The 9407-nt window shown below is 55.0% G+C and overlaps 1 protein-coding gene across 1 annotated transcript; it reads left to right on the forward strand.

Annotated features, from left to right (window-relative positions):
• Positions 1-208: 208 nt before the first annotated feature.
• On the forward strand, positions 209-3520 carry EN2 (engrailed homeobox 2). The gene is made up of 2 exons (XM_054647832.2): positions 209-1462; positions 3176-3520. The coding sequence occupies exons 1-2, from the start codon at positions 919-921 to the stop codon at positions 3490-3492; spliced, it is 861 nt and encodes a 286-aa protein (XP_054503807.1). The 5' UTR covers positions 209-918; the 3' UTR covers positions 3493-3520.
• The last annotated feature ends 5887 nt before the right edge of the window (positions 3521-9407 follow it).

A 9407-nucleotide genomic window follows, 5' to 3' on the forward strand; every position in this document is an offset into this window, starting at 1 on the left:
CACGTGTGCGCTCGCCCGGCCTTCCATTGGCCCGAGGCACGTGTCGGAGCGCCCGGGCCGGCGACGTCAGCGGCGGGGGCCCCGTTAAAACCTAAAGGACAACAACCCGAGTGGAAGTGCCCGGGCGCGGCGGTGGCGGCGGCCGCCGGGGCGTAGCGCGGCGCAGGGCGGGCGGCAGGGCAGGGCGGGACGCCCCCCCAGCCGCGGCGGCCCCCGCATGTGCGGGCGCGGGGCGGCGCGGGGCGGCGCGGGGCGAGGCGCTGCCGGCCGGAGCCCCGCGGGGCGCCCCTCACCGCCCTGCCCTCCGCGGGACACCGGCTGCTGAGAGCCCGCCTACACCCCGCCCCGACACCGGCGCTTCGTTTTTTCTCTTGCACCCCCCCACCTCCGCTCCACAATTATTATTATTTTTATTATCGCTAATTTTTTCCTCCGCGGATGAGGCGCGGCGGCGGCGGCGGCGGCGGCCGGGGCAGCAGCAGGCGGCAGCGCGCCGCGGGACCGAGCGGCTGAGCGGCGGCGAGAGGCGGCGAGCGGCGGCGGGAGGACCGGAGCCCCTGTGTTTTCATTTTTTGTCAAAGTTGGAAGTGGTGCAGGCTCGGCTGCTGGCTTGCGGGTCTCCCTGCGTTTGTCTCTTAATTTTTTTTTAATTACTCTTAATTTTAAATTTTTTTTTCCTTTTTTTCTTTTTTTTTTTCAAACTCTGGATTTTGAATGCCGGGCGAAGCCAGGAGAAACGAAAGCAAATAGACACCTGTGTGTGCGTGTATATATATATATATATATATATATATATAAATATATATATTTAAAAATTAAAATAAAGAACAACCGACTGCAGCAGCAACAACAGACAGCGCTCGGCAGCGCCCGGTCGGCGGCGGGCGGGCGGGCAGCGGAGCCGTCGGCGGGGCGAGCATGGAGGAGGGCGGCCGGAGCCCCCGGGAGGAGGCGGCCGAGCCGCAGGAGTCCGGCGGCGACGCGGAGCCCGGCGGCGGCGGCGGGCGGCGGGGGCTGCTGCTCCCCCCCGGTGACCCCCCGCACCCCCACCCGCACCCGCACCGCATCACCAACTTCTTCATCGACAACATCCTGCGGCCCGAGTTCGGGCGGAGGAAGGAGGCGGGCGGCCCCGACGGAGAGCCCCGGCGGCCCGGCGCGGAGAGCCGCCGCAGCCCCGCCGCGGCGCCGGCCCCCGGCGCTCCGCTGCCCGGCGGCGGGGCGGGCTCGCCGGGCCGGGGGGAGGGCGGCCCCGCCGGGCTGGCCCTGCACGGCGCCGCCAAGAAGGGAGGGGACCCCGCGGCGCTGGAGGCGGCCCTGAAGGCGCGGGGGCTGAGCGGCGGCGACCTGTCGGTGAGCTCGGACTCGGATAGCTCCCAGGCCAGCTCCAACGCCGGGAACCAGCCCATGCTGTGGCCCGCCTGGGTGTACTGCACGCGGTACTCGGACCGGCCCTCCTCAGGTAAGCGCTGCCCCGCCGCAGCCCCGCTCCCCGCGGCCGCAGCCCCTGCCCCGGGCTCCCCGGGCCGCCGCCGCCCGCCCGCCAGGCCGGGAAGCGGCGGGGAAAAGACCCGGCTCCCCTTTCCCTCTCCGTCTTCTTCTGGTTATTATTTTTTCTGTTTGTGTTTTGCTTTTTGGGGTTTTTTTGGAGGGTGGGCGAGTTGCTTAAAATGGCCTGGAAATGCTTGAAGAGGCAGGGTGGGCTGGGGGTGCGCGGAGCCGCAGGGACGAGGAGGGAGCGGGGGTCCCTCCCTCTGTCCCCGCCGCCGCGGCGGAGCTGAGGCCGCCTGGGCTCGGGGCATTTCCCACCGACTGACGAGTTTTATCAAAGAGGGAGGAAAAAACAAACTGTCTTCGGGCTCCCCGCTCATCCTCCCGGCGAGCTCTCCTTTTCCCTGCCGGGAAACCCCCCCTGCGTTGGGTTTTGGGAAGGGGAGGTGGCATTTCCATAGGCCTCGCCTTGTTTTGATGAGTCTTTTTTTTGGCCAAAAACAATCCGCGCTCGTTTATTTCTCTAAAAGGGGCCTCCGAGCCGCCGCCGTTTCTTTTCTTTCTTTAATTTTCCCCCCATATGCTGTAGGTCAGCTCTGTGGGGGCCGGAGAACATTTCCAAGAGCCGGGAAACTTCTTTGGCAGAGTCCGTCCCTTGGCAAGGGCTTAGGGCAGAACGTCCTGAAATTATCTTAAAAAAATAATAAAAAATTAAAAATTAAATTTAAAAAATTAAAAATAACAAGCAGGGGGTAAAATGTCCTTTCGCTACCGCGGGGACAGGAGGGCTGGCTCCGGCAGATCGGTAAAACCCCAGTTAAAAACAAGTAGAAAACACTGGAGGAAAGCATGGGAAACATCAGGCAGGAGATCTGCTCCCGAGGAAAAGAAAAAAAAAAAATATGGGTCTTTCTCTTACAAAAGCGGCGAGATAGGATTTTCACCCGGGAGTCGGCTAGCTGAGGAAGGGATCGTAAAACGAGATGAAAATTAGTTCGTAATATCTGAAAACAAACTCTTACTCAGAGGTAATATTCAGAGCTGAATTGGAATTTACTCCATTGTTCTCCAGTGCTCTCCTTTGTTAATATTTAATTAACATACATCCTCACAATGGCTCGGCCCGGGCAGAAAAGGCTCCTTGTGCTGCCGAGAATAATATTCCCGAGAATAATCCCGGCGATTCGGATCGGGCCGTGCAGCGCCATATGGGCACTGCAGCGGAGAGGCGGAATGCTTCTGGCCAAGTAAACTGCAAGAGGATTTCCATTATCACTTAAAAAAGAAAAGAAAAAAAAAAGAAAAAAAAAAAAAAAGAAAAAAAAGTATAGAGGTTTTCTTAAAAAAAATAAATCTGTTCAGGGTATAAAATTTAGCTCCGTGCCCCTGGTGCAAGCTTTCCCTGCCGGGCATTCCCGGGACACAGAGGCTCGGGAGCTGCGTTTCTGAATGGGAGAAAGGGGCCGGGGGAGCGCAGGGGGGGCAGCGAGCGGGGCGCGGGGGCTGCGGGGGCTGCGGCTCCCGTTCCGCCGCCTCCCGAGCATCCCCGGCAGCGGAGGCACAAAGCGGGCTCCGTTCCCCCCGGGGGGGTGGTGCTGCTGCCGGGCCCGGTGCCCCCCGCGCGGGAGCCGTGCCCGCAGCAGAGCGCGGCGGTGTCGGTGCCTCTCCCCTCTCCCGGCCGTAGGTCCCCGCTCCCGCAAACCAAAGAAGAAGAACCCCAACAAGGAGGACAAGCGGCCTCGCACCGCCTTCACCGCCGAGCAGCTGCAGAGACTCAAGGCCGAGTTCCAGACGAACCGGTACCTGACGGAGCAGCGGCGGCAGAGCCTGGCCCAGGAGCTCGGGCTCAACGAGTCCCAGATCAAAATCTGGTTCCAGAACAAACGAGCCAAGATCAAGAAGGCGACGGGCAGTAAGAACTCCCTGGCAGTGCACCTCATGGCCCAGGGGCTCTACAACCACTCCACCACGGCGAAAGACGGCAAGTCGGACAGTGAATAGCCAAGGGAAAGGGGGGGGGTGGGAGGGAAGCGAGGGAGGGAGGGGGGAGGCAGGGGTGGGGGGGCCGTTTGCAGTCAAAGTTTATACAATGCAATAATTTAATTAAAAAAAAAATAAAAAGAAACATAAGGGCCAGTGTATAAAGATTATACCAGCATTAATAGTGAAAATATTGTGTATTAGATATAATTCTGCAATATTCTATGTATATATAATTTACAGGTAAGGTGGTGTAAAAATCCAAGATATCTGATTATAAAATATTTTTTTTTTGGTTGGTTGGTTTTGGTTTCGGGGGTTTGGGCTTGTGGTTTGGTTTCGTTGGCTTTTTTTTTGTTTTGTTTTGGTTTTTTTTTTTGGTTGTATGAAGTTTTAGATGCTATCTTTAAGAATTTTTTTTTAAAGCTTAAGTTACTTTTTGATAGACTTAAGCGCAGTTTTAATGGACATTGGACGCTGTTTTTTGAAATTCAAAAAAAAAAATTAAAAACAACTTTTGCTGAAGTCCAAAGATTTTTATTGCTGCATTTCACACGACTGTGAACCGAATAAATAGTTCTCCTATTTGTTCTATGAGTTTTAACTTTTTTTTTCACCCCACCCCTAACCTTTTCTTTTGGTTTTTTTTTTTTTTTCCCTTTTTAATTTTCTTTTTACTTTTTCTTTTTTGGGTGTTTTTTTTGGGGGGGTGTAGTCTTTTTGTAATTTTCTTTTTTTGGAGTTGGGGTGTCTGGGGCTGATTTTTGGGGATAGACGTGGACAATTTAATTTTAAAAGAAAGAAAAGATATAAAAGTAACGATAGGGAAACAAAATCTCAAAGCACCGTCTTGAAACATGCCCGGGGTCCTTCCCTGAGCCTCTGCTCCTTCATCACCGCCAACGAGAGCCACGGGCGCCCGTGAATGCGGGATGCAGGCGTGGATGCTGGCTAGAGATGGGGTCAGCACCCCCCTCCCCTTCCAGCTCGTTGGGATAACTTCGGGAACCCCATCCCCGAAAAGCGGGAGCTGCTCCCTCACGGCCCCGCTGTCCCTCCGCCGAGGGCAGCCGAAGGACGGGACCCGGCTCCGCTCCGGCATCACCTCCCCGAAACATTTGGGAGCGTTTTAGCCCCCCCCCTTTCCCCCCAAAAAAGTCCCGTTTTTAGTTGTCCCTTCCCCTCCGCAGCGCGGTCCCCGCTAGCGCGACGCTGCCGTTCGGGTGGGTGTTTGTCCCCACACCCCCCTTCCTCACGCACACCCCTCCCTGAAATCGGCGTTTTTCGGGGGTTCGAGGCGCTGTGCTGCGTTGAACCCGTTTGTCCCCGAGCGTGGGGTCCCTGTCCCCGCTCCGGAGGGGGATTTGTCCCGCGTGGGCCTGGGTGTGCGTGGGCGGCTGCTCAGGAACGGATTCTCCTGCGACGCTGTTTGTGTGGGGGGGGTGGGGGGAAAACTTCTCGCTTTGCCTTAAAACCTCTTTATTTTGCAGCTCTAATAGATACACACTGTACATAGTAGTATAAAATTTAAAAAAGGAAAAAAAAAAAGGGAAAAAAAAAAGGAAGGGAAGAATCCAGCTATAAAATAAAAACTGTAATTTTAAATTCTGTGAATAACCATCAGCTGCTTAGGGGCCAGGATTAAATGACTTTGCCTTTTAGCAAGAAAGCAAAGGATTTTTTTTTCTTCTCTCCAGTTTATAAAACATGTGCATTTTACAATTGCAGTATCAAATATTTATAATCGGATGAAATATGAATGTTTCTATTTACAACTGTGTTCTCAACATTGTGAACATTCTCGCTGCATTTTGTGTGTTTTGATTCTCGAGGACTGCATTAAATAATAATAATTAAAAAAAAACCCCAACCAAAGAACCCATTTTATTATGAAATCCAACCCGTGTCACCCAGACGTTACAATGGAGCTATTCGGGAATATATATCCCTAAATGTTCCTACAGCCTTCAGACCGCACATCTGAGCCTTGGAGCTGGAATTAGAACTATGTCGTAGTTTTAATTCTTTACAGGGGTGCGGGAGGGGGTAAAATCGGTGGCGATTTATGAGAGAGGTGGTTTTGCAGCCAGGCGTTTCATCAGCCCTTTGACTTAATGAGGAAACTTTGGGGGATTCATTCCTAGGCTGAAGGAGAGGACGAACGCCAGCCGGCCCGAGCCCCTCTCGGGCACTCCTCCTCCCGCTCAAAAGGAGCTGAAAACGGACAGGAAAATCTCTTTAATCTCACGTACTGTCAACAGGTTTCACCTTTTCAAGACTTTAAATACCCGGTGGTGCGATGCTCTGACAGGCTGCGTTTGGAAAAGCTCTGCTAGGAAAACACGTAACCCTGGAGCTCGGGAAGAGGGGATATGGAATATTGCCGATGCCACGCCACGAAACCAGGCACCCTGTAAAATACTTGGCAGCCCCGGGAAATGACAGTACCGCGATTTTAGGACAGGCTGGACAAAAATAAAACGATCATCCGCCTTGCTGCGACAAAGGGCACAAGAGCTCCGAAATAGCTTTCCGCAGGCAGGAGAGGGAGGAAGGGCAGAGCCTCACTCACCCTCAGGGTTGCTCCTGCTGCAGGGGACACGCTCCCAGATAAAACCAAGGAGAAGGGGGGAGGGGGGGGGGGGGCGAGGGGGAAGTGTATTCAAAATTTTATTTTGTACTTTATTTTTCTCAAGCTGCTACTTTGGGATATATTCTGCAAGGGGGAAAAAATTCTCCAGGAGCGGAGCTGCCGCTGGGACAGTGCACCAAGGGCTTCACCTGCCCGGAGGACCTGGGGCCAGGGCTGAGTGCAGGGATGCTCCCAGGATACTGTGGGCTCCTGCTTCCCATCTCGATTTATTTCCCCAGCCTCTCTGGTTTGCGTGCTTTTGAGATCTATATATATTTATTTCTTTTTTTGTCACCTCCGTTAATGGAGGCAGGTGATTTATAATCCCTTGGGAGAAAATCGATGGCAGTGGGCGCTTAAGAAGAGTTTTAAATCTGGTTTGAAAAATAGCTTCTGTTGTCCGACTGTACAAAATGGCACCGTGGGTGTGTTACACGAGGGTGGCTAAGTCCCGTGGAGATATTATTTGTATTTTTTAGAAGGTCACTAAACCTGCAGTGGGGGAAAAATTGGCCCTGCTCCTGAGAGTGCAGGCAGAATTGGAGTTTCCACCTGTCCTCACTCAGCCTGGTAAGAAAAACTGGGAACAGAAAACAGATGTGTGACACCAGCAGGAATACGTAGTTTTGGGTTAAAAAAAAAATTAGCAGTGAAACTTCTCCAATCTAGTCCAGTCTGTGGAGCAAGGACCGACCCTATCTCGCTGCTGCTTGGATTTTATCCAGACCTGAACACAAAATATTTGCCATTGGTAAGCCGTGCCTTCGGTGGGAGCAGAGTTCCTCACACGAGCCGTACTCCTCACCTCTCTCCGATATTTTGGGGAGCGTTTGCAGCGGAGAGGCGCAGGTTCGGAGGGACTCCGCCACCCTCGGAGCGGCTGCTGCTCCCCGAGCACCTCCCGAACGCGCTCCCACGCCCGGGCAGCGGCTCCCCGCTGGCTCGGGAAGCACCGCACAGCTGAATTAGCCCTCGATAATTTAAAATGTCAAATTATTTGAACGGGAGGAGCTACCGCAAAAGCTCCTTTTGCAATTTTAGCAAAGCAACAAGCCCTTTCTGAAGCAGCCTTGTTGTTTTGGAAAAGGCAGAACCCCAACCCACAACAGCCCCGAAGCCGAGCCAGAGCCTCCCCCAAAATGCGGCTGCACCGGGGCAAGGGCAGGGGCAGGGCTGGCCCTGGAGTGACACGGCTGGCAGCGGGTTTGTCCTGGCAGGCAGCTCTCCCCGAGATCTCCCTCCCCCATCCTGCGGGGCAGGCTCCTTCCCCTCCAGCCAGGGTGGCAAAATTCAGTTAAAAAAAATAAAAAAATTAAAAAGGGAAAAAACTAACTAATCAAACGAAACAACCAACCCAGAAAAGTATTTCAGGGCCGAGCAAAAATACATCTGCACTTGCCCGCGCCAACCAGCCCCTCCGTGTAATTAATTAAGTGTATTTTTCCCGTAACTCTGTTCAATGAGCATCTGAGCACTGAGGTTTAGTGAAGGTGTTTCTCCCCTCCTCTCCCTGCTAACGCAGGATGTGGCACATGCATTGTACAAACCCACACCCAGGCACGATATATGCAAATGTCCGCGCCATTGATTGTGAAATGCATATCAGAGTTAGAGGGGGAAACTATTTAGCCAGCTCGGGTTTGTGGAGGAAAAAAAAAAAAAAAAAAAAAGTAATTCTGTATCCCGCTGATTTAATATCCGACCGCCACATTCAATCCCCGCCCATGCAGCTATCAAAAGTACCCCTGGGATGTTTGGATATCATCTCCAAACTAACATCTGTGATTATGAAACGCTCAGAAGGGGAAGGTTAATAACAATTTGTTTCAAAGGGCCATGAGTCAATTTTATAAACAAATTCGCGTCGCCTTAAAAACCAACAAACCAACAAACAAACAAGCAGCGTGGAAGCTGGCACCCACGGGCAGGGGCCGGACCTGGGGGCAGGATTTGTGCCCGCTTCCCGCAGGGATGGAGCCGAGGCAGCCTGGGATGGCCCGGGAGCAGCAGCCGGGGATGCTGGGGTGTGCTGGGGGAGAAGTTTGTGCAGTGACAGCCCGGGGGATGCTCCGTGGCTGCGGCAGAAACGCACCCAGACACATTTGGGAAGCGTAAGGTGGTCCCGGGTTTCTGTACGGAAAGTTGGGACGGTCCCTGACAGCAGAGCTGGAGTCTGTGGAATAGCAGAGGGGGCAGGTCTGGGCTGTGCAGAAAAATATTTGCAGGGTTAGGGAGGGGTATCCATGCCCTGGGCTCACCCCTCGCACACACCGAGACCAGCCTTGCAGCTAAAACCAGCGCTAGCTCGCCCTCAGTCTGCTCTGGCGCGTATTTTGGGACCCTTGGCAAACTCGGGCGAGGCTGCCGGCCAAAGCCTGGCCCGGCACCGGGAATAAGCGGCCTGGTTGAGGCCAGGCACGGAGACACGGCCGAGCCGGCAGCTCCAGCGCCAGGTACGGCTGGAGCCCGGCGGCAGCCGCTCTCCTGCTGCCCTCCCCTGCCCACCGCCCTGCCCCGACCACCCTGTCACCCTGCCACCCTGTCACCCTGCCACCCTGTCCCCCTGCCACCCTGTCACCCTGTCACCCTGTCCCCGCCTGCTGCCCGGCCCTGCCTGCCCGCGGCTGCCACCCTCGCTTGCTCTGGCCCCACCGTCTCCTCGACCTGGAAAGAAATTTAAATTTGGCGTTTGACACATTTTAACGTCTTGAAAAATAAATTTTAAAAAGAGATTAAAAAGAAAAAATAATTTTAAAAAAAGGAAGGCAAAACAGCGAGTCTCACACACAGACACACCGGGCTGAGCCGCGTCACTGCGGGGCCGTGCGTGGGAAGCCACGGGAGCGGGGGGACAGGACCCACTCCCCGCGTGTCCCCGGGGCTTCCCCTGAGGGAGGGCTCCGTCCTCGTCCTCCCCGGTTCCCCTCCCAGGAGAACGGGGGGAAAAGTGTCCCCGCAGAGCTCCGGTGCTCGCTGCGTCAGGCGGGCTGGACGGAGGGTGGGCTGCGGCCGGCTGTGACCGTATTTCTTGGAGAAAGAGGAGAAAATATCGATACAGTTTCTCCTCCTAAAGAAACCGCTTTTTCCAGCGCTGTCTTCCCCCGGGGATGGAGCCAGGGCAGCCGGACGGGCCCAGGAGCAGCAGATCGCAGGGTGCTGGATGCGGCCCCGGCAGGGACGGCCCCGGCTCGGCGGGACCCCTTCCCCTCCCTGCCCCGGGAGTCCCGGGCCGGCCCCGCTCGCCTTCACCTTCCCAGGGCCCCGGGACCGAATTGCTCCCGACTCGCTGGGTTTGCAGAGGGCT

The sequence above is a fragment of the Agelaius phoeniceus genome, chromosome 1 (genome assembly GCF_051311805.1).
Source record: "Agelaius phoeniceus isolate bAgePho1 chromosome 1, bAgePho1.hap1, whole genome shotgun sequence".
NCBI classification, from domain to species: domain Eukaryota; kingdom Metazoa; phylum Chordata; class Aves; order Passeriformes; family Icteridae; genus Agelaius; species Agelaius phoeniceus.

Coding starts and splice junctions, on each gene's coding strand:
- EN2 (XM_054647832.2), top strand. CDS start 919: ATGGAGGAGGGCGGCCGGAGCCCCCGGGAGGAGGCGGCCGAGCCGCAG. Junction 1,463..3,175: donor CTCGGACCGGCCCTCCTCAG/GTAAGCGCTGCC, acceptor TCCCGGCCGTAG/GTCCCCGCTCCCGCAAACCA.